Here is a 25,352-nt window from a genome sequence, read left to right as displayed (position 1 = left end):
GTTGAGCAAATGAAGTGTTTGTTGACTTAACTGTTACACTGAGTGAACCTTAAACAAACTTGACATCATTACCAGGAAAACAGTTTTGGCCCCTGCCCCGTGTGTGACACAAGGTGACACCCATCTAGCCGTGGGCTGTCAAAGTACATTGACCGGCATGATAAACATGTTATTGTCTTAAATATTTTCCTGTTGAGAAAGAAAACCTTTACAACGAAAGTGATTAAATAATGTCTGAGAAAATAAAAATAAAAAAAGGTGATCTTTCACATTTGTAGCCAAAACTCAAGAAACTACTTTCTTTATCATAGCGATACTGATGATATTTTATACACCAATATTGTCTTTATTACAAAATATTCAATAACCCAACTTTACACTGTACAAGATACAACATAGTTTACAACTTTTGACTATTTACAAAAAGTATGATCTGCATATCAAAGTGAATATATCTAAAAAGGCAAGTTGCAATCACTGTAAGCTTATTGAGTAAGGCAAGAACTTGAAACGTGACGTATTTACACTTTTGCAGATCGAGTGAAAGTTCTATGTGCTGATAAAGATACAGGCTATAAAGATAATCTGAAGCGCATCATGTTTCTGACAGTATATCTGAGAGATGTGCTAAAGCTAAAATTTCTTGAGGAAAACTCAAAAATGTAGCTGCTAGATAACAAAAAGCAATAGTACAGTAATGTGTATGCCTGAAAGACGACAGCAGCAAGACACTGCAGGAAATCTTCTGTGGCCTCAAGGAAATGTTTGAAAGTACTTACAGCATTTGAAATGTTTAGGCTAAAGGAGTTAGTCATGCATTTGTGGAAGTCATGTGCTTATAGTATATGCTCTCTTCTGTGTGGATGAATGCCATTCTTAACTCTCTTTAGATATCTGTATGTAAGGATGTGTGGGCCCTCTGTGTGATGTTCTACAATACTGGTCCCATTTTGGCATAAACTAGCATCTATAGAAGCACAAATCCAACTCAGTATGACTTCTGTTTAGATTTGTTAACCTTTGTCTTTTCCTCGTATTATCTTTTTGCCTCCTCATCAGGAAAGCTGCCCCTATCTGTGTATTATGTGTACATGCCATATTGCACTACAATACAAAAGAATGTCATGTATTAAAGAAAACTGATTTTGTCTTTCCAGGGTTCAAAAACACACCTTTGTCTTCTACCAGTGATCGAGCATGTGGTAAACATCTACTGCAACTTTCTCTCTCATCTTTGTTGAGGCAATATAAGTATCGCTAGTGATCTATGGAAAGCTCGGTACTTTGGTTTTCTTTCAACAGGAGTATCATTACTATGGCTGTCAACTTTTAAAAAGTCATGCACTATTAACTGTAAATATGTATCATAAAAAGCATATTTCATCCAGTGAGCTCCAAGTAAAAAAAGAAAAAGAAAAGAGACTGTTTTGTGCTGTTTTGTTACAATTCAAAATTGACCACACATGCATACGCACACTCACAAGTACACACTTGCATGCTTACATACACCAAAAAGAAACAACACCATTTTACGCTAAATAACGCAATGAATCCTTGGCATAATAAGAAAGACAGTGCAAAAGCAATAGCATGATCAGTCTCTTTCTGGATATCACCGCACATATCCCCCGAACACGGAATATGTACAACATAGTAAAAAATAAATATGCTCATTATACCTGGATCTGATGGAACCCAACAAAACCACACATCTAATCATCTGTTACAGAGATGTTAAAAGAGGATTTGAGATTCCGGGTACCCGTCTCTGCACTCTGCATTTTGTCTCTGAAAAGTGGCAAGCAGTTAAAAATCCCTAAAGCAAGTATGATTATCCATACAATGACTTCATATTTCTGGAAGTTCACATCCTGAATGGGTGTATCCTGGGTTGTGCCAGTACAGACTAGACGCTTCAAGTCCTCCAACCAGGTTTTCTTGCTTTATTTAAGATGAATATATTTTCTTTCTTCCTACACTGACACATCTGCAGCAGCTGCCACCGTCTCAATTTCAATCTCTGTCACCTCTACAACCCTCTCTTCATCAACCTTACCCACTGCGGGCACACAGGATGAGGGTAGGCATGCGGCTTGGCTGTTGCTGCTGCTGTTGGCAGTGTTCATCTGCATGTTGCTACCCATGCCGGGATGAGCAGTGAGGCTGGCAGCAGAGGAGACGCTGGCCAGATTGGTCGGGACGCTCGTCTTTCCACAGGAGTGGATCCGACGTGCCAGGCTGGCGGAACGCATCACCGAAGAAGTGGTTGCAGTGCCCACTCCCTGAACCTTCCCTTCCAGGAAGTAGGTCAGCATCTCACCTTTGCCTTTTACACTGACCTTGCCGCGGCAAACCAGGTCATAGTTGGTATTCAGTAGCCGATAAACCTCCTCAGTCACCTAGGAAATACAGATATTTGTTATTGTAAGTGTTGGTAGATGTGACAGTGGAGCTTGGCGAGCTGTTTACACTTGACTCCACCATATTTGTGGATCATTTGTAATTGAAAACAAGTACCTGTATTTTCCCAGGTACTCCAGTGCTGTCCATTCGACTGGCCACATTGACCGTGTTACCCCAGATATCGTACTGAGGTCGCCGTGCTCCAATCACCCCTGCAACCACTGGACCCACATTGATTCCTGTTCACAGACATAAAAACATTAAACTAAAACAGAGTCATTGAAAGTCAGTCACATTTAAATTGTCTTTGCCAGGGAACCAAAACAGTTCAATTTTATTTATATAGCATCAAATTAGACCCATAAATCCAACAAGGTGGTTTATATTGTATGTCTACTTACCAACTCTCAGGACAAACTCATTGTATGACTGATAATTGATTTCATCCAAAACATCAAACATTTCAATGGCGTAGTCTGCTATCGTGCTCAGATGGTCGTACACAGATTTCTTGTTCTACAGAGGGAAAGAGCACCAAGCAGTTAGTGTACATGTGAGAAAGGATCCTTCATATTCCTTTTAAAAACTACGACAGAAGATAAACACATAAATAAAAAGGAAAATCCAAACCTTGGTCCCAATGGTGGGGACGAGTCCCACAGCTGCCATGTATGTGCTGCCAATGGTTTTGATTTTCTCTATGTCTTTGTAGCACTCCTTATCCATGAGCTGTGAAGCACACATTCAATAAACACCTGACACTACAAGGCAAAAACAAACAACTCCAAATTTACAAAGTAAAGAAATAAAAAAAAAAATACTAAGACCTCGTCAAAGTCAGCAATGATCTCGTTCAGTAGCCTCAAGCATTCCACTCCCATGTTGTTGCCATCCAGCTCGATGTAGAAATCGTTGAAGTTTGGGATTGAGGCAAATAGGACACCAACTTGTGCGTAGGACTGATAGTACAGATCCTAAAGGAAAAGAAAAACAATACAGTAAAAAAATATTCTTAGATGTGATCATTAGTCGTTTCTGGTTTCAGCCTTTTTATCTACCTGTTTGTCTGTCTGCCTGCCTGCCTGTCTATTATCGTGGCTCACCATGTTTCTTGGGTTTGACATTAAGAAGTGTTGAGCCACGTGTGCAGGCAGCAGATTGAAGAGGATCCTCCTGTTGTCCAGCTTTACTTTCTCCATTCCATCTCTTTCCTCCTCCGCCTGGCAGGAAAAGTAGCACACAAAATATCCAGATTTAGCTGTGAGAACCAAAGCTTGCTTCATATTTCCACCACATGGTGTCGCTAAAATGACTTGTGAGCATCAGACCACTGACTGCAGTAAGCCTCAGAGTATGATTAATAGACTTGGGTACATTACATGACTAATCCTGCTAGTTAAAGGGTTAAATGGCTTAAATTCAGCTTCAACACTTCTATCCCCCTATGCAAAACGTTCAGTGCCAAATGAAACTGAGCCAGAAGAAGCTTCTTACTCTTTTTTTGTTGCCAAGAACAGACATCTGGCAGCCTATAAATATACAACCTCATTTCCAAAAGAAGTTGGATTGCTTTGTAAAAAGTAAAAAAACAAACCAAAGAATTTTTTAAAAATCCAATTGCAATGATTCAATAATCATTTTAACGCAACTTCTTTTTGTTGTGTTTGATCAAACATGCACACAAACACTTGTTTGCTCATTTTAAATGTGATCCCTGCAACACCTGTAAACAAAAACTAGAAAAAGTTTTTTCAGAGTTTACTTTGGAAACATGGTTGCACATCCTCCAGAAATGTATATCCATAGCCTTTTTTCATATGTACAGACATATCATTGCACACTTCCTGACCTGTATAGCCCATAGGAAGTCCAGACGTAGTTTGAGGTCAAGTTGCCTGGAGTGGAGGGCAAGGGCACTGACAAAGAGCAACAGAGACAGGATGGGCTCATAGCCCCGGATGTGGAAGGACCCCCCACTGCGGAAGAGACCAATTGCACAAGTCAGCACTGGACCAGACCACACAGAAAACTACACAGGAGGGTTGAATGGACCCCCCACAGCGTCGGGAGTGATCACAAGTAGAGTTACTTCACAAAAGTATGAAAGCAAGGGCTTTTTTAGAAGGACATGAAAACAAAGCAAGCAAAAAAACCCAAAACAAAACAACTTTATTGTGCTTAGAACGTATTCTGAAATCATGGAATATTACTATTAATTTGTGCATGATTAAATCTAAAAGTTTTTTTTTTTTCAAAACTAATCCTTACCTTGACCTGAACGAATTCAGAATAATTATTTTTTTCAGTTGCACATTTGGGATCTGAGCTCTAATAAAATTGGCATGGTCCCTCAGTACTGGGTTGAAATAGCTAACGTGGTCCCATCATGCAGCCCACATTGTCCTTTTAGGCTTCTGATTTGGAACTAATAAGCATGTGTGCTGCTTCAAAGGGTGGAAAATGAAAGAGTGTGTGGGCTGAAGACAAGCAACAACTCCTCCACACACATACATCTCAGCACATGTACTGTAAATGCTCTTCCAACTCTTGCCTATCTGTTTATTACACAGCCAGGCATTACCTCTGATACCCGACTGACGCGCATAATGCATGATGCATAACAACTGTGCGAGATCTCTCACTTCATTGTTGTCATATAACTTCAGGGAAAGTCGGGAATGTGTCTGAGCTTTCTGAATACGTCATGGCGTGAACCTCTCACCCTGCAGTCTTGCGAAAGCCGCTGAGCTCCAACACGGTGAGATACAGCACCCCCAGAAGAAGCATTAGCGCCATCTTTGGCATCCAGGAGACGCGCAAGAAAAGTGCCAGGGTAAGTGCGCCCACCACACATGAGAGAAAGGCGTAGCGGGCGCCGTCACAAGGAAGCTCTGCCATGGTGTGGTTGGCGCCGCTATCCACATCAATGATGATGATGGAACTGTTTGTATTGGCACTACCCCACAGCCAGGGCATGCAGCCCACCTGTCAAAAGCAAACACAGCGATGCAAAGTGAGAAATATTTCTGGAGAAAGGCTTAATGCTCATCTACATTCACGGTCTGCCTTGTCTGCACTTTTCATTAAAGAAAAACAAAACACATGAGTTGAACAGCACTGTACAGCTGGATAGTGTAAGCTGTTTTAATACATAGCATGACCATAATTTAAACTTTGAATGCTTTCAGATTTATGTTATACATGACATATGTAAACACAGCAAAAACGTGATAATTAAATTATGATAACGCCACAATTTTAGCTTTATTAATTTCACAGTCAACTGCACATCATCTAAAGCAACACCTCTAAAATAATAATTAAACATATTTTTAAAATAAGCCCACTGGCACAGTTAAATCAGAGGGAACAGCAGCAGCTCAAAACACGGTGAGATTTTTCTTAGCTGGCTGGCCAGTCAGGTGGGTAGTTTGTGGCAGATGACACTTTTTTATTGTTGCATTTACACTTACCACACAGGCCTGGGCCACAGCGTAGATTAAGAGCACTATGAGAATACAGAGAGCAGTGCGAATCTGAATGGTCAGGCACCCTGGAAAACACTGACAGAAAAAAATGGGTGAAAAATATAGAGACTATTATATAAATACTGCCTAGAATACCTTGAATGCATTTAGACAACACCAATATAATCTGTCAGAGTGTTAATAACTATAAGTACAGCTTGAGGAAGAACAAATGTTATGATGGACAATAATTTTTTGGGTTTGAGGAAAGAACAGAGAGAAAAGACAAGCATGTGAGAATTTAAATACAACACAGGGGCATAGATGTAACCTCAAAGCTAGTGGTTATTAAATTGTTCTTACATGGTTTCACAAAATACATTTATAATTTGTCTTTGATCAGCAAAAACCTATACAGAAGAACATTTCCCTTGCCAGGTTTTTTAAACTGCAGATAACAGAAGGTAGATGCATCTGTGGTGTAGGTTAATGCTCTAATAAATGAGAAAAAAAAAAAAGACCTTCACTTTAATAGGATAAGGAAAGCATCTGTAGTTACCTGTATTCTAGTGATATGGAGGTACATGATACAAGCTACAAGGAAACAGATGCAGAAGACGAGAAGAACTAGCACCACTGTGCCCCTGAGAGAAAAAAAAAGGAGAGAGGGGAATGATGGGGTTAGTAAGACAGACCTCGGTATGTTAAAGAGGCAGCTGGAGAGATAAAATAATGGGAAGGGGGAAAAAAAAGAAAGAAAGAAGGGACCCACAGAAGCATTTTCGGTACATACTGTGGTATGATGAGAAGATAGACAAGGCCAAACAAAGCAGCTAGGATCAGGGAGAGGACCACTGCGCTGGTGAAGTACTCATCAGGCACCTGGTGGTACTGCACAATGGCAAAACCCAAAAAAGAGTGAGTAACCAAACAATAAAATGTGGAATTGTAACATGATTGAGCAACATCTCAGTGCAGTTTCTCAAATCCCTCACCCTGTGCTCACGCTCAGAGCATTTATACATGAGCGTGAGGAAGTTGAGGTCTGCCGTGTCAGACTCGGTCTGACGGGCTTCAATCAGCCGACCGATGTAGCGGTTGACCCGTGTTCTGGGGCTGCTCTGGATCACATTAGCCTGGTTAGCGTTGGAGCGGTTCCTCATTTTCTGTGGAGCCGTTCGCATGGCCCTCCGCTGGTGGAAAACAAAATGAAAAGAAATCTCCACTCACTTTACAATGCAGAGCTTAAACAACAATAGTTTGGTGAATACAGCACCCTGTATTCTCTGCAATGCCTGAGTATTATCATATTAGGAACAAGGGTGAATAAGAGTCAACAATAAACACAGGCAGCTGATTATACTTTCAAATTAGGACATTGCCTTCACACTTAACTTCATTACTGAAAGCACCCTGCTGTGTCCTCGGCAGCCAAAGTGAGCAGCTTAGCAAACACCTTGGGTGTGTGTGTGTGTACGTGTAGGTGTGTTTGTTCATGTAAGTTAGCATGCTATCTGAACACAGCACAGTAGGTGATCAGAGCATGATCAAGGATCACCGGTGTTCACAAGCTCGTGACACGACATGGATGTGCTCAGCTCACCGATGTCACTGATTTCTTCTGCTTCGTGTTCTGTGCCACTGTCTCCTTTCTTTGTCTCTTCTCTAAGTGTATCCACTTCCTTACTTCTTATTTTCCACTTCTGTTTTTTTGTAATACCATCTTCTTACCTCACCTTGCTCTTACTCACTCATCTTATGTATATTCATTCTTTATTTTTTCATATTTATTTCCTTATTTTTTTACCTGCTTCCATATATTCACTTCACTTTTTTCCCTGCTTCTGTTTATATTATCCCCTTCACCCGTCCAGTCTTTATATCTGGCCCATTTTCATTCCCCCCCCCCAATTTCTTTTTGCATTCCCCACTCTCTTGTTTTGGTTTATTTATAAGGCAGAAACACAGTGGCCTGCAGATCCTGATGTCTATTTATGTTCTATATTGTGCTCAGTGCAGCACGGGATACATCATGTAACCGTGTCTGCTGCACCAGCTATCCTATTCATTCATCCCTTGTCCCTCATATTGCTTGCATTCGTGCCTTGAATGCACACATCTTTTCACTGAGTACTAGTGTGTGTGGCCTGAATTTGAATTTACCATTCAGTGGAAGGTTTACTACAACTAAACCGCCCATGACAAAGGCCATCAGCTTTTACTGTTTTTGTGTATTATGCTAATCTGCTTGTTGTCTCTGATGGGAGGATGCTGTGATTACCGTTAATGGGGAGACATATAATCGTGCAGTGTGAGGTAAAGATTATTTGAACATCTTAAAAAGGGCAACATCTTAAAAACTGAAACGTCCATAAATTTCTAGGAAAAAAGCCACTTGTAAAATATGTTACACACAAACCAACATTATTGTACCTTTACGTTTATATATAACTTCTACAGACCTTACTAACAGGAAAATATGTACAATAGACACACAAACACACACACACGGACCCAGTAAACTCCTTGTTTAAGCAGTAGGTGCAAAAATTTACAGACATATAAGGTTAAATAACACAACACTTCTTTTAACAGTTAGCCATATTAACCCTCTCAAGGCAGGCGTTGCAGATTTGCAACAGTTAAAAGCTAACAACCTGATTACCCCACATACATATTTTATGAGTTTTTTTTTTACTCAGAAGTACCACTGCAGGTATTCTTTTGTGCATTAGCAACAAAAACTTAATTTGAGCCTGAGAGGGTTAACAGGCTCACTGACATTTCTGCCAAGACCAACATACTGACTGGATAGGGAACTTTAAAAAAGGACGCTCCATTACCCCTTTTCCTATGACACAGAACACACAAGCCTATTTTTTTTCACCAGGTTTTCACTCAGTGTTGCGTCTATTCGGAAATCACAGTAAGAACAAACACAGAAACGTCAACACAGACACTGAGAGTTTATACCTTATCACCGTCCTCGCAGTTCATGACATTGGAGAAGGGAATCTCAGCCTTGAACATCTTCCTGCAGTGCATAAGCTGCACTAGTAAGTAGCACACAGTTTTGAACTTCATCTTTTTGGCGGGCTTTATATCCGAAAGAATCAATCCTGGGAATATCTGCCACCAGATAAGAAATGGGAACAAGTATTTAGTCATGATATCCCATACAGTAATATATATTATGTAAGGGTCTATAATTCATGCACAGGCACTATGGACTTGACACATGCATCCAGTCATTATTATCATGCTCATGCTCAACAATGCAGTTAAAATAAGGTACATCAGTCCTTTGGTGATTTTAATAGCGTTAGGACTCTGATGCCCTCGTTTTCTCTTTCAGTAAACTGTTGTGTTTAAGCACCATTTGAAACAACAAAAATATGTCATCATCAACACATAAAGCTGAAAATAGAGACAAATGGCAAATTGAGGGGAAAATGCAACATAGCATTTCTTAGTAAGGCCATTTGTCCACCAGCTTCAGATCACTGGAAATCTACTGGAAACACAGAAATTCATTCTTCCAAAAGCTATTGGAAGGTGATGAGAGTGACAAGCCTTCACAAATCAGTCCAAAATTGCTGATAAATATTCAACAAGGTTGAGAGCTGGTGGCACCAATTATTTTCATACTCATCAAACCACTCAGTGACACCCAATGGATGGGGGCACTCTAATTGTGGGAGAGATCGCGCTTATTTAGATACAAAATGATTTAATATATAATATAAGTGATTGCTAAAAACGATTTGAACCTTCCTTGTAAGGGCACAAGAATAGCCAAACCATGCCAGCAAAATGCCCCCAGCAACATTATGAACATTATGAAACTACTTCAACCCTTAATTGTTGGGGTCAAGGGTTCAGCTTTTCCTTTAATCTGAAACCCCACTGTATGTCTCTAAGTGAGAATATCAGCCTATCCAACAATACAGTCTGTGCCTATCTTACTTTGAGCCATGTCTTTGATGAAGTTAAACCATCAGCTAGAGGATTAGCCAAGTCTCTTGGCTCACATTTCAAAGAAAGATACACGCAACGGGGATACAACAGGTTCATATAAGGCACCATGTAACCTATGTGCAAGCGTGGGCTTGCATAACATAAAACCTGCTGCAAGAAATATTGTTAGGCAGGTAAAAGGGAGGAGAGGAGAGGAGAGGAGAGAGGAGGAGGAAGGCTTTATAGAGTTATACAGTAACAAGACTGAAATTCCCTCTCCAGCTGCTTGGGGCACATCTGTTGGAAATGTGCATGCTTATGTGGATGCACTGACACACACATATCTCTTTAAGTTTGTCGGACTGTGCAAATTTAAGATGATAGATGCCACAGGCTGTTTTTTTTCTTCTTCTTTCTCTCTGTAGCCCCAGTCCAATCCATTACAGGCTGAACGTGAGATCAACTCAACAACAAATGGGGGAGAGCTCTGTAGTCAAACTGCACTACATTTCTACAGTCTTTGAAGCATGTTTTCTTGTAGATCCTTCTACTGAAGTATAGTGACTGGCCAGGATAAACCTGCTTTGTCAACCTGTCCTGTTCTGATTTACCAGTTAGGTCAATTAATATGGATTACCTATGGAAGCTAATATGTACAGTAAACTGTCTCAGTACGAAAAGGTGCATCCAAGGCAATGGTTTAAACAAATAGAAAACTATTTCTGTAATTTCATTCATTTTTACTGAAGATATAAATACAGAATATTACTAAACACAGAAGGGCAATTGGCTACCTTCCGTCGGTGAGATGGCACTATAAAGAAGGTTTCGATTTCATGTTTTTGAAGGAAGGCGCTCCTTTCATGGCCATTTCCAGGCTCCACCTCATAGTCTCCGTTTAGGCACTCGAGTGTAGATCTGGTAATGTGAACTTTCCTGTGGTACAGATAAGGGAAGCAGAGCAAATATTAAAACAAGTCTTATAAGCACACAGACCTGAGAAGGTCTGTTGCAGAAGAGTTAAGAGCTGAAGGATGTGTTCACAATAACTTCTGAAATTCTGCTTTGGTGGGTCTTAATAAGATTCTTTGGGTAATTTGTTTGTAATGATACACACAATTGCATTGCCTGAAGTTTGTGGATGAATTGAATCTGCTTCTGTGCTTCTCTTTATTTCCTTGTCCAGTGGGGAAAATTCAACCATAAGGGTCTTCCCTGCAGTTGGCCTTGTTTCCTGATTTAGCTTAAATCACCGACTAATGCTTTAAAAACACAGGGAACAAGACTGATTCTAGAGCAAAAAATATTAACACCTTATTAGTTAGAAATCACATAATGTGTCAAGATGTTTTTTCCACAACAGAGCGCAGACAAATAGTCTAAAGCTGTTCAGGCTTGTATGCTTTTAAAATGCTGAGTACTGACCCAGGTAGTCCTCCAGCTTCCATCACATTGGCCAGAGTCACATCATTTGACCACACATCATACTGCCATTTCCTAAGACCCAGCACTCCACACAGCACTCGACCGGTATGCAAGCCCACGCGCATGTTTAGGTTGACTTCTGTGGCCTCTGCTACTGACCTGTACAGACAAAAAACATGGAGAGTCTCAGTGAGGTAATATGGCAGGGCATTATCTATATATTTTTATCTATATCCAGAGTTGGGTCAGATTACTTTAAAAAAATTATTAATAACCTAATCCACTTGATTTAAAAAAATGTGTATTTTAATCTGAATACTTTTAAATGATATCTGGACCATTTCAATATTAAACACTTCCATAATTTTTAACTGTCATCTTTTAAAGTAATTGGCAGTGTAGCTATAATGTGACTACATTTTTCCCAACTGTCCAACTCTGTCTAAATCGAATAGTTTGCCTATAATTTAGCAGAGCATTAAAAACAGCACAAAAAACACAGTGTTACAATAACAATGTATTACATGTATGTATGACTGTATATGAACACATATAGTAATTAAATAAGAAGTTTACATCAACTAATTTGCCAACTCTTTCATGGTTTGAAATGTACACCCGGCGCTGATTTCATTCATTCAGCAAACGATCTCATTAACATTAAGATCACAAATAATTGAGGTCGAATGCAGGTGACACACACATCCAAAATTAAGAATCTGTTTCCACAAATGTCCTTTATAAATAGATATAACAATCTGTCACGATGTCTTCAAGGACCAGAAGCTGTTCAGAAATGCTCTGCTTTGCTCTAACGTACCAAAATAGACCGAGAACAAAAAGACTGAAAAGCTGGGCATTTTTTTTTAATCAGTGTTGGTGGAGAAATCTGATCTTAATCTTAATTAACAGACTTACAGTCAAATCATGAAAAGCATCTGATGTAATCTTCTGGAACTTCTCAGTCTCTAACTTTCTTGTGCATCCTTTTTCACTTCCAAACCATACAAAGAAAACAGCAACTTTCTAATTAAATTTAAAAAAGGAAAAACATAGCCTATTACATCCCCCCTAAAGCCCCCCCCCCCGGACTTTGAACGCTGCTGTTTTTTTGAAGACTTTTGTGTCTGAGTTTGGAAGGGGTAAATGTGTTCTCGGGTCACACATGAAAACCACAGGCATAAGAGACTCACGTTATGGTGTCAATCATATCGAGACCCATTTCTACACAGCAGTGGGCGTGGTCGGTCTTGGGTTGTGTCAGTCCGGACACACAGTAGTAACAATCTCCCAGGATCTTAATCCTGCGACAGTGGTTCTCCTGTCAGTCACAGAAACAATTTAAGGAGAATTTTTAAGAAAAGAAATCAACCTTACTTACAAATTCAAACTGATGCTACGGCAGTTTTAAAAGTATATAAAAAAATAGGAATTAGTCATGTTGACAAAAAATACACATTAACAAGCAACTTTCCTCCAGTTTAATCAAAGTCACACGAGAGGCATCTAAGAGCAGGGATGCTTTGATTGAAACATCCTGTCATTCAAATATAATTTTTCCCTTACACTGATTAATGTGATCCATACCCAGCAGTTTAATTTGTAAGTGTAGCTTCAGGCTGCTCGGTTTCCAAGATTGATTAGGTTCACGATGCAGGTGGTTTCAGACTTGCAGACTTGCAATGGTAACATCGCCACTATAAGATTTGAGTACATTTAAATTATGTCAAAATACATGATCACTCAGTATGTGATCACATTACAGTTATAAAAGCTCTGCCTTTTTTGATATAACATTATTTAATCAACAATTCGTTACAGAAACTCCTTGTTATCTCAGACCGGCAATGCCTCTAACTTGTTCTTGAGTGTCTTCAACTATTTCAAAGGTGCGCTGCATGGTGAGAAGGTCAAAAAACAACTAAATAGTGAAGTTGAGACTTTAAAACAGAACTTCACAAGACAACAGTTGATGTTTTGGTGTCTCTATATCTTTTTTGAGATGCTTAGCTGGCTAAGCAGCTTTTAGTTTTCTCCCCTCTATTTTAACCTCTGTGCTATTGAGAGAAACTGCCTGATGCTCATTCAGTATCGACACCACCTATGCCGTGGTCCTGCAACTTAAATTAGAGAGCTTGTCACGAAAGTGACATGGTCGTGCTAATCATACATTAAAATCTAAAAGCTGATTGTGAAGACAGGATGAGACTGGCTGTGTGGTGTATACGAGACAGTTCTGTGGCCAAACAAATCAATAGACTGCGACAGAAAGATATTTGCGCTTCTTTATCGGTATCTCATTAAAAATGTTAAAAATATGGACTCGTACTAAAAATGGCTCCCACAATGCTGTGACATATTAAAGGATCAGTTTCATTTTAGGGAATAAGGTGAGTCACTCTCTACTCACTCTCACTCTTTAGACACAATGAGCAGTGGCATGAAAAAAACAGCTTACAAATATAACCCACTATTACAGGATATGAGCAACAGGCATTCATTTTACCAGGGAGACCAGGTTTCTGTGGGTGCCTTCTCATAACCCTTCATTGTTTCCATGGAGGTAATGGGATTGCTGGCCATGCATGTGAACAGCACAAAGACTCATAATTATGCACATCTGTGGGCACATGACAAGACGGATGCTCTATTTTTAACATGGGAGCCATGTGAAATTCGGCAAGATAGCCAGGGCTCGTTAGCGGCTGCTCTTTGTCTTGTGCAAGTTTACCTGCTGTGGTCATGCTTTTTAAGTACTCAGTGGCACGGCGGCTGTTTGTACAAAATATATTCTTAGACACAAACCAAAAGACAGAGTGTTATGCAGTAGCAGTGTGCTGAGCAGCTCTTGGCAGTTTTGCTCTGTGAAAGACATCTTCTCTTAAATTAAAGCCCCATATATACAGTGTTGGGGAGTAACGGAATACATGTACCGCCGTTACGTGTTTAAAATACAAAATATGAGTAACTGTATTCCGTTACAGTTACCGTTTAAAAAAGGTGGTATTTAGAATACAGTTACTTTGTTGAAATAAATGGATTACACGGCGGTACTTCCCTGTTTCATATTGTGGCGAGTCAGGCCTGTTTGGGTTTTGTTTGACAGCTACGTTCTGTTGTTCCAGGTGGCAGCGTTACGGTTGCCATGGTTACAGGGTGACGCTCTCTCTCTGGGTGTTTCCTGGGTGAGAGAGGCCTTTTTGTTGTTGTTATGCTAAGCTAATAGGCAGAATGCTACCGGTATAGCTCTAAAGAATGTAGCATCATAGGCAGTGTAGTCCGTGCTGCAGGGAGAATGGACTGCCATACCCGTTATGTGTCTGTGAGCGAGGGAGGGAGAAAAAGGAAAAGTACGAGCTGTCATCGAGCAAAAATGGGAGCTGGAAGCATGTAAATATAATAATAACCACTGCAGCCAAGAAAAGTGCCTGACGAGCCCAGTTGTAAGTAAGACTCGACTGTACACTGTGTTCGTGTTTTCCTCCAAAAACAATAAGTTCCGTTGCAGCAGCCTTTCAACGCCTCTCTCCGTCTCTCGCTAGCAAACTTGACCCAGACAACAAAGTAAAGCTAGTTTTCGGCTACGAGCCCGACACAGAACCCGCCGTATTAGCCAGAGGTCCCTTTACTACGGTTTGGAGCAGCGAACCTTCAGTAACAGTAATAAATCACAGCAATAGTACATTCATGTAGTTGTAAACAGCATGATAATATATTAAGTAATCCAAAGTATTCAGAATACGTTACTCTCATTGAGTAACGTAACGGAATACGTTACAGATTACATTTTGGGACATGTATTCTGTCTTCTGTAATGGAATACAGTTTAAAAGTAACCTTCCCAACACTGCATATATAGAACTAAAGATCAAAAGAATACCAACTAATTTGTATGAGGATTAAAATTTTAAATAGCCTATTTTAAATAGATACAAAAATAAAATGACATTATTGTGCTACATAACATGTATAGCTTTCTAAATTTGGTCTGTTTTTATCTGCCTTTCTTTTTTTGCACTGCAATAAACCTTTGCTGCCTTGGTCGCTCTTGACACTTGATATAGTTGATTAAGAAAAGCATGAATTTACTACAGCAACTATGAAAGAAGCATGATCTAGCCTTTACTGGACTCTTGAAACTTTCAACAAAAAATTTGTTTTTTTGAGTCCTAGCATATTCACTTCTACAGCGACTAATTCCATATTTCTAACTATAGATTCTTTTAAAATGATAAATATAGCATTATACTAGACACTCACTGTTGTGCCGCTCTCCTAACATCTGTACATATTTCCAAAACTTGAACCAAAAACATCAAAGTTGGATGAATCGCTCCAAGATTTGCTGCCATTGATTTTCAGTCCAGCTCTTGTATGAGCTGGGATGCCTTTTCTCCTTGTTTCCCTTCCTTAAGGATGACTTCAAACAGCCACGTTTCAACTGAGACCATTTCTGATTAGGACTCAGCAAACAGTAGCCCTCAACTTGTTCAGTTTCCCCAAATCTTTTTAGATTAGAAAGGCAATGACATTTATTTGACAATAAGTCAAATGCATGAAGCTCTCTTTTTAGGCAGTTCTAAATTTAAATCTGTAAACAAACAAAAGGAGAGGCTGCTAGTAACAGAGTGCCTAAAGATATAAAGCTGGTTTGTGGCCATGCTGTCTTCTTTGTTTTGCCGCAACACTGGTTCATTTATGTGTTAGCTTTTGTGTTTGTGTGTGTGAATGAAATGTGGCTTAAAAATAAAAATCATCTGAAAATGAGTAGCGAAAGCAGCCTTGGAAGCCTCCTTGGAAGGAAACTATTAGAAATAAGAAATCAGAGGTGACTCAAGACTTTTGCGCAGCACTGTAAAGACTCCCACTAAGAACTTTTTTTAAAAAAAAATATTGTAACAGAGCCACTGAGGTCTCTTCAGCCTAACTCTGGGCAAAGTGGAGCAATAACAGATGGGGCTATAGTGAGACACAGCTGAAGCTACAGGAAGCAGGGGAAAGCCCCGGTGCTTACAGTGTCTCCTACTTTGTACTTTTCCTGTGCTAAGCTGCAGTGTGAGGGCTTAGGAGCTGATTCAGACCCAAGCAGGATTACCAGTGTCATATGACTGAAGCATTGTGGGCAGATCTGGGTGGTCATCAGTGTAACTAGTTACAGAACATTAGGTAGATTTTGACACTTACTTCCATTTACAAAGAAAGAAAAGCAGTTTTAAGATAACCTTTTTTTGCCATGTCTTAATGTGATTAGGATTTATACTGAGCACTGCAATCAGAACTATTGTGTGGTAGTATTAGCAGGAATGTAAATTAGCACACATTTCAGTCTACACAGACAAAGGGAAGGAGAGACACAAATACAGGGAAGAGGAACATTCAATAAATGATTATGAAGCAAAAAGATGAGCCAGCTCATCTCTTAATTTCCTACAAGTCCCTAAAGAGCAGTACACGCGGTTCTTTGCCTTTGGTACGAAGACAACTATTACTGCTGTGTTGATGAGCTAAAGATTCCATTCCTGCAACTTTTGGGGGCTGAAAGGACATATGACAAATGCCCCTCCCCACACGCGTTCCTGAATGTGCTCTGTGGTTGATCATATTGGTAGTTGCAATGTTTTTGCAGCATCTAATTAGAAGTAGTCAAACAGTTTTATGAATTTTACATAAGGCCATTACATATGTTCCTTTTTTTGGCTTATAAAGTTTTTCATGTCAACATTTCATCAATACAGGGAGTGATTTATTACAGGGGTAACTCAATATTTCCCCTGCCCCATTAATGCTTTTCCATCTCCTTCATATGCGTGGATGTTTCCCTTTTAGCCACCAGCTCTTTTAATGATTGAATTTAATTTCTGTGCAACGACAAATGAAAAATATATCAACACTTCCTCCTCCCAACTCAGCCTTGTGGGCTGGAGTGAGTGGGCATAAGAAAGAAATCTATTAATGTAGATGTGAAACATTTAACAGATATGGCAAATACCAACTGTTTGGCGTTTCAGGACTGGTTTATTTTCAAAGATGGCATTGGTGTTATTGAATGTTTGATCAGAATTGGAAACACACACGTTTTTCTTTAATTAACATAAAGAAATTGGTGAAAATGTATCTGAGTTGCAGCTAATGTCGTTTTGGACACTAAGTCTCGTGCAGCATTTTAAGACCAACATTAAGACCGGTCTCATAGGATATCAGTTATTTTGAGGAAAACAACATTGAAGTATCGTTACAAAACATGTAAGAGCCATTATATATGGGACTAAATTAAAATCCAGCTCACATGATACTACATTTATTTTGTAGCAAACAGCCTCCTTTTATTTGACCTACCTAATTCATTTGCTTCTTTTTGCTTTCTGTCTGGCCTTAGGTCAAAATGATAGCAAGAGAGCTACTTTCAGTTGCTCCCTTATTCAAGGGAAGAGGTCACGACAGCTGGCAGCTTGGCATGTTTGATTTGGCTGGCTCTTTTTTCACACTAAATAACCTCCCTGATCCGACCCCGACAGATTCGTGTCTCCTCCTGGCACTGAACCAGGGATATTTTGCTTGTTAAACAAATGTGTAAGCTAGTACAATACGAGCCGACTAGCTTAGAAATTATTACATTAAGATATTTAAAATAATGAAGTGGATTAACAGCAAAAATACATTACTGAGATACTGAAAAGGAGGTTATATAGCATTTTGTCACAGTATTCCCAGGCGATGAACTTGAACTAGAACTGAAGTTCTACAAGGAACTAAAACAAAACAGTTATAGAGTAATCCTAATCATATAACTATTAAACTACACGATAATAACAATGCTAATCTTTTTTGTATTTTGACCAACTGCTGAGAAGTTTAAAAAAAAAACATATAGATAATGTAACGCACGGATTTCATATACAAGAGGGTGCAAGAGTTTCACAATGATTTTGTGGGTCTCGAGGGAGCTTTGCCAAATCAGATAAAGAACCCTGATGATAATGTGAGATTATTCGTGTATGATCCTGGAGAGTAGAAAAACATTTCTATAAGTGGTACTGCTTTGTTTAAAACCAGAGATAATGAGACAACAGAAAGATTTACTATAGACAGCGTGAGAAAAATCATAAAACCTCACAAAATCTCAGCTTCATCCTGCTACATTTTGACCCTCCTGTTAAATCTACACCATGCTGTGTTTCAGGTATTATGCAAGTTTAGCTTTTGTTAAAACGGCAATAGAAACCATAATTGTAATTTTCTTTTCTTGAAACAGAAACACTTTTGCCCACTTTCTCCTAGTCAAGAGCCCACGCTGGTTTGTTTGGTTTGGGTTTAGCGCACAGGAGTCTGAAGGAAGCAGCAGGACTCAACAGCAATCCTTGCATCTGCTCATGGGACAAACCCAAACAGTGTTATTTAATTGTGTCTACACCCAGATTTTCCGTTCTGGCAGGCAGCTGTCATCATGTGGGCAGTGACAAGTTCCTGTGCTCCATTTAAGAATAATCCAGTTTTTGGCTAATATTTTATTCAGTTGTATTTGGCTCATACTAACTGGCGTACAGACAGCCTTTCTAAAGTTATTTTTTTTTCAGAAAATAACAGGTTTTGAGGTATGTTATTGTTGGATCTTAGGTTACGCATACTTAGGTGAGTCATCACTTGCAGATATTCTATTACAACTCAACTAGGAAATAATCGTACAGCCATTTGTTTGTCAGCTAGGTGAACTGCTATCCTCTTAAAATCATAATCAATCATTCAAATCATATGCATTCATGACCTGCACATGCAGAAAAGGGTTATTTTATAAGCTCTAACAGTCATGTATGAGAGAATGAAAAGGAACCTATAACTTGTCAAGGAAGTAAGAGACAGAAGATAGATACATCACTGAGCCATCCTAAAAATGGAAACATGAAAGAGGAAGAGAGTGCGGAGAACCACGGGGCATAAAAGACAGAGTTGAGAGAAGTAGGCTGCTGCATGTCAATCAAAAAGCTGAGAAACAAGGAGCGGAGGAGTCTGAAAGCTGTGATGCAGGGAGGTGTTGCAAGAGGAGAGAAAAGGGAGACAAGAATGAAAAGCTTTGTGAAACTTTGTCGCAGAAACAGCCACAACACACGCACGCATACGGGCACAAAAGCTCAACCAGTACAGAGCTATTAATGTTATATGGCACCCATAACAACCATAAATTAATCTCAGTTCCTCTCACAGTTGAAACTGTTGTTTTGGGTGCTGGACAGATTGCTGGAAACTCAGCCAGGGAGAGGAAGCGTTTACAGAGTGAGAGGGGGGCTCAAGAAGACCATTTGGTGTGCCAAATGACATTCTTGTCTTTGAAATAAATGTCCCTCATCTCTTCATGTCCTTAAAAAACAACCACTGCAAATGTCAATCTTTCTGTCTCTCTCTATATATTTTTTCTATATTATTTGTCAAACATCTAGCTAAGTTTAGATGATTTCTACAGTACAGTAAATCTGATCACTTCAGCTATGTATGGAATAATAATCTGGGTGTCAATCGTGTGTTGTATTTTCACAGCTTCAGCAAACACCAAGTCTGAGTAGCGATAAGGTTTCAAAGCCTTCCTAAGATGCGCTCCTTGTGTTTGGTCTCAGTGGTAGTCAGCCTGGTGGTGAAGAGTTATAATTACTCCCAGCTTGTGCTCATGTGGGTGGTGGGAATCAAACAGCAAATACTGATCAGTGTGAGTGGGTTTCCTGTAAACTTCAATTTTCAAGCTACCCCCATACCCCCTCCAACAGACACACCAACTTAATACGACACAGCGCAAGAAACACGGGCTTTTTTTCTCTCTTAAAAAAATAGGGGACAGGAGCATAAAATATATGTTATGCTCCTGTCAGCCCAGTGAAGAATCACACCTTTAAAGATCTGATGAAGTGTTATCGGCACGCGTACTGTAACAGATGAGCTCGCTAAGAGGCGAATATCTGGTAGCGTCATAAAATAGTCAGGTCACAGAGTTCTGCACAAGACTACAGCTGAGACCTAAACCTGACCTTGACCTGTAACTTCAAGAGCTGCTCCAGTCAAACTGTCAAATTTAAAATAAAAATCTGGACCTGATCCAAGACCTGAAGCTTTAAAAAAAAAAAAATAATAATTAATTACTACTATTAACTTGTGCGACAACACATGTACTGTATTTTCTTACCACCTGGGCAGTGCTTATTTACATGCAGCCCTTGGTACAGTATGAAGGGACCCAGACCACTGTCACAGTTATAGGTGTTGCTTGTAGACTCAGAGAAAACTGTCACCGGTGTCTTGGCATTATTAGGCCTCACATTCGGATTTTCTCCTTTATGTTTTTGTTCAGCCCTCACTGTTCTCGTCACCCTTTATCCAGCAAGAAGCAAGCATCAAGAAAAATGAATGCCACTGTGGTCAACCTGTGCCTTAAATCTGCATTCTATTGGACCACCAGGTGGCGATAGCTGTGGTTTTAAATAGACTTCTGGTTCTATAGAAGGCTATAGGTTTCTGTCTTAACCTCTGTAAACACTTTCCGGACACTTTCCCTAACCCTAACCCTAATGGGCTCAGTCAGTCTTTTTAGGTAATACTGAATAAAAACAAAAGTTTATTTTGTAAATACTGACCATACTGTGTTTTAAAATGGAGGATTTCCTGTGGTGTGCTCACTAGCTAGTGAATTGTGATTGACAGGTCATAATCCAATGCATGCAACCACTTTCACAGTCAGACTTTCTTTTGTCACACCTGGTTTTTTGAAACCAAGATGGCTTCAAAGGGTTCAAAACAAAACTTCAGAAACTAATGGGTGATTCATGGTAGGTACGTCCACCTTTGATATCAACAGACATACATATAAAAGTCCATCTCAATCAAATTACACTAAAGAGTATAGCCTCCAGTTGTTTAAAAAAAATTAAATGATCAATTTTGACATTTAATTCATCATTGAGCAGCTGGCCGGGGGCTCTCGTTGTGCATGTTCTTCCCCATGTCTGTGTGGGTTCTCTCCAGGGACTATGACTTCTGCCCACAATCTAAAAACATGTTGGTAAATCTAAATTGGACCTAAGTGTGAAGTGGATCTTGAATGGTTGTGTATTTCTATGCACTACCCCTGCAACAGAACGGTGACCAGTCCTGTGTGTACCCCACCCATCAACCTGCGACAGGTGAGATGGGCTCCAGCCAGACCACCGCCCTGAATTAGATAAGTGGAAGCAAATCGATGCTTAATGTAATTTTTTTATGTAATTTTTTTTTCATGGTGATGCACCAATGAAAGCACCAAACAGGCGTGCCACTCCCTATCACGTTTTCTGAGAAAATATGTAACAATTCTCAACGCTATCGTCTTTAATTACACTCTCTTTCTAGCAGAGATATCCCATTACTTCTGTATATGTTAGTCCTAAATAATCTTAAGACATAGTTGAAAAGTGGTGAAAAAGCTGACATGCTGAAATGTTATTGTATTTCTTTCACTCTAATGCTTATGTGGTATAAAAATTCAGACTCCCAAGCTCCCTCTGGTTAAAAGGAGATGAAACTACAGTTAGTATAGGCATTCTCATAAAGCCTGCTTCAGATTTGATGCCTTATTTCCGTTTGTGTTGAGAATTTTTGAGAGAAGAGAGAAGACTTGGTCTGCTACATCAACAGCACTTTAGGAGAACGCTGTGTTCCTGGCCCACTTCCCGTGCAGCTTGACAAGTCCAAAGCGTGGACAGGTGGTGTGGGGATGGTGCTGGAATGGTATTATGAGATGATGCCTGGTGGCCATGTGGCATCGCCCGCTCTTCGTATGGAGCAAGAGGAGTCTGCGTGCCCACAGTGACCACAGCTATGAGTCACTGGCTTTGCCACTTCCTGCCAAAGTCGATCAGTACGAGTGAGGTTTTGGGTCAGGGCATTTGATGACAAGCTTCGTGGCTGGGGACAACCTTTCGGTGTAACATGAGGCTCCCAGGAAGTGGCCAAAAGATGATCAGCCCATTCACGTTATTTGTAAGTAAATGAGTGAGACAGCAAAAATCACAGCAGCAATAAAACTGGCATCTTCTAGATATAGAATGTAGAAATAACTTCTTCTAGCCAAAAATCTGCGGGTGATGAAAATGTATCTGCCATGTTGTTTCAAGTCGGTATGTTTTAGAACAAGGAATAAAATAGCAGAGTAACAGCAACTTTCTATGGGATGAAAACAGAAATTCAAACCAACAATAATAAGGGAAATTAACTGAACACAGATGAATTAGAAAGGCGATGACATTTATTTGACAATATGTCAAATGCATGGAGCTCTCGTTTTAGGCAGTTCTAAATTTAAATCTGTAAACAAACGAGTTAAAAATACAAGCTCTCAACACAGCCAAGTAAAACCTTCTATGAAAGCAAAAAAGGGGTTGGTTGTAATCCCGTGGATTAATGGATTTGACAAGGGTATGTGGCTAGTGTAAGTAACAGAGGCCAGATTACATGTTACTAAGGTTGTGGCAGGGTGATCTGCAGGGGCTCAACCTCCTCACCAAACATCCAGTATTTTTTAAACCAAATTTACATGACAGGTGATGGGGGTGATATCATACCTTTTTGGAAGCATGTGTTCAGAGTATGCATAGTGTTTTGATTAAAAGATTTTGTGCTGATGGTGTCAAATAGGAAAGCAAATAGATTAACTGTGGCAGTAAAACTTAATGACAAAAGCCGAGCGGATTTTCAGCACCAAAATCAAAAAAGAGTGAAATATTGACAGATGGGTAGGCTGAAACCTTTTTCACATGCAAACCAAGAGCAACTGTGGCCAGTACAACTTTGCTCTTAAAATCATTCATTTTGTTCATTCAAACAACCAGAGAGGATGCAAGATTTAGCCCTGGGTAAATCTGGCTCAGATTAAAGAGGTCTGTCAACTCTTCCTCAAAATGAAGCACTGGATAATCATATTAAGCATCATATGGGCTTCCAATATTCATAGTGACATCATGCTAAGCTAGTGGAATGTGCCAACAGCTTGTGGCCAAAGCAGTACACATACACACACACACACACATATGCACAAAAACCCCACATGCTCACAACAATACACTATAGTTGTGTCGTGTTGCGGAGAAAGTGTGCACACAGAGAAAAAGCCACTTTGTAACAATGTCAACAGTGGCTGCAAGTGAGGGATATGTCTTCAAGGAAGGGAGACTGACTCACCGTGGCAAGCTCATCAAATTTTCCAAACAGTTCATTTAATAGTTTAACCAGTTCCTGGGCTGTACACTGAGAGGCCAGGCTGGTGAAGCCAACAATATCTGCAAACAGGATGCTGAAAAAGACAAAGGAAAGAACAATCTGAGTCAATGTAGGAAATTAATCACAGCAAACTGCATCAATGAAACAAGAATAATAGCCTGATCAGATTAGCTCCAAGAAATGTGCTTAAAATGACTTTTTAAAATCAGTTTGAGTATTGCTTTGGAATGATGCAAGCAACATTTAAATTAATTAAGTCTAGATAGATATATAGAGATAGATAGATACATAGATAGATAAACAGAGAGAGAGAGCCTGCCCCATTCTCTAACTGACTGGCAGCGCAGTGAAGCAGAGCCACTCAAAATAGAAGCAAGAGCATTCTCACGAGGATCACAGAGGAGACATTCTAGGATATAATGCAGCCATCAAGAGTACTGGTATTCCCTTTTGACAGGCTGCATATAGGACTGAAAGTGCCTGAACTGACATGTCTGGCATTTGTTTTACCCAAAATAAGCCATCTAAGTTTCACTTGCTCTTCTGGCATTGTCGGTGAATTGGAATAACCTTCCTGAGGTCAGCTGATTCAGTAGCTCATTTTAAATGTATGCTGAAAACACATTTGGGTGTTTTTAATGCGTGGATTTTATTCAAAATGTGAATCAGATTTAAATAGTTTTCTAAAGAAATCAAATACAAATTATTATATAAATATTCTTTCTGTGTGCAGTTTGTTTGTTCTCCCTGTGCCTGACTTTTTTTCTTTTTTGTGATTCTGTCGAGTGTGAATTGGATCTTTAATGGCTGTCTGTCTCCCTGTGTTGTCCATCTATCCAAGGCATTTCCTGCCTCTCACCCCATGACTGGCCAGACCACATAATAGAGTGTCATAGAGGTCACCTAGTGAGTTATAGTGCCAGTGGATTAGATGCCCAGAGTTTTTTTTTATGCTATTTTAATTTTATTTCACTAAAAAAACTCTATTCTAAACTCAATTTTATTGTTTGCCAATTTATTAAAAAATAACTTCCTTGGTGGGGGTGAAATTTCTTTTTTGCATTTGAATCAATGCATGCCAGATACTGTCTGCCCTTTGCGTGGTTTGCGCCCTAACCACAGCTATAATTCCACCTGTGTTGTGATTTTAATCATCGAGCAGTCTAATCCTGATTTTTGGCACCACAACTGGACCCAGAAAAGAGAGACAGCTTACTTTACTTAGCTGGCCCAGTCTTTATCTAATCCTGGACAATAATAACACTGAACAGGTAAAATGTGAGAGGAATCATGAAAGATAGCACTTATTTCCATAGTGTAAGGTAGTTAGCATAGCCTACTTGTTTTGACTTTGTAAGTGAGATACAAGCTTAGTAGCCTGATGGTTTAGTTGGATGGTTCAGGTTAAAACCAGCCCTGCTGTCCCTTTGGTTAAAAAAAGAAAAAATGCAAAATATTCTGTATTAACACTATAGTAGTTTAAATGGTTGGTCCATCCTGTGTGTATAGGCAAAACGTCCCCTGTCAGAGAACTGACATAGAATTATTTCAGATTATATTTTTGTTTTCCAAAAGTGTGAAGAGTTTAACATCCTGTTGTGCACATTAATATTTTAATACAGCTTGACCGGATACCCCAAAGAACTCTGTGATGAAAAGTGTTCGCAATGAGTTCTATGTGGCAGAGTGTGAACTCGATCAGTCACCAAATACTAACTGTCCCGAACAACCAGCATGTCTGCATCTTATACTGATGGCAGACTGTTGCTTTCATGTAGGCTTGAGTTTTCACAAAGTGACAGAGTGCTGGATCTCTGAGAGAGAGAGCTGCTAAATGTCATCTTGCTGTCTCACAGATGTCACCATAAT

General features: G+C 39.6%; 1 protein-coding gene across 2 annotated transcripts in view; it reads right to left on the bottom strand.

Moving 5' to 3' along the window:
* Nucleotides 1-320: 320 nt before the first annotated feature.
* The window catches only part of LOC102785373 (adenylate cyclase type 1-like), a 36,447-nt gene continuing 11,415 nt past the window's right edge, over nt 321-25,352 (bottom strand). The window contains exons 4-20 of one of the 2 annotated variants that reach the window (XM_006786432.2): nt 23,445-23,556; nt 12,446-12,573; nt 11,253-11,411; nt 10,622-10,763; nt 8,844-8,999; nt 6,866-7,063; nt 6,664-6,761; nt 6,430-6,514; nt 5,877-5,966; nt 5,126-5,388; nt 4,253-4,379; nt 3,462-3,623; nt 3,231-3,377; nt 3,034-3,132; nt 2,805-2,919; nt 2,518-2,642; nt 321-2,399 (exon numbers count right to left, since the gene is read on the bottom strand). In XM_006786432.2, the coding sequence (XP_006786495.1) occupies nt 1,974-2,399; nt 2,518-2,642; nt 2,805-2,919; nt 3,034-3,132; nt 3,231-3,377; nt 3,462-3,623; nt 4,253-4,379; nt 5,126-5,388; nt 5,877-5,966; nt 6,430-6,514; nt 6,664-6,761; nt 6,866-7,063; nt 8,844-8,999; nt 10,622-10,763; nt 11,253-11,411; nt 12,446-12,573; nt 23,445-23,556 (2,632 nt within the window). In that variant the 3' untranslated portion in view covers nt 321-1,973. The remainder of the gene's footprint in view (nt 2,400-2,517; nt 2,643-2,804; nt 2,920-3,033; nt 3,133-3,230; nt 3,378-3,461; nt 3,624-4,252; nt 4,380-5,125; nt 5,389-5,876; nt 5,967-6,429; nt 6,515-6,663; nt 6,762-6,865; nt 7,064-8,843; nt 9,000-10,621; nt 10,764-11,252; nt 11,412-12,445; nt 12,574-23,444; nt 23,557-25,352) is intronic. The other variant, XM_006786433.2, reaches the window with a different exon arrangement.

This window comes from Neolamprologus brichardi, chromosome 18, assembly GCF_056152115.1.
Source record: "Neolamprologus brichardi isolate AB-2024 chromosome 18, ASM5615211v1, whole genome shotgun sequence".
In the NCBI taxonomy this organism is placed as follows: domain Eukaryota; kingdom Metazoa; phylum Chordata; class Actinopteri; order Cichliformes; family Cichlidae; genus Neolamprologus; species Neolamprologus brichardi.
This window is presented reverse-complemented; position numbering and strand designations above follow the sequence as displayed.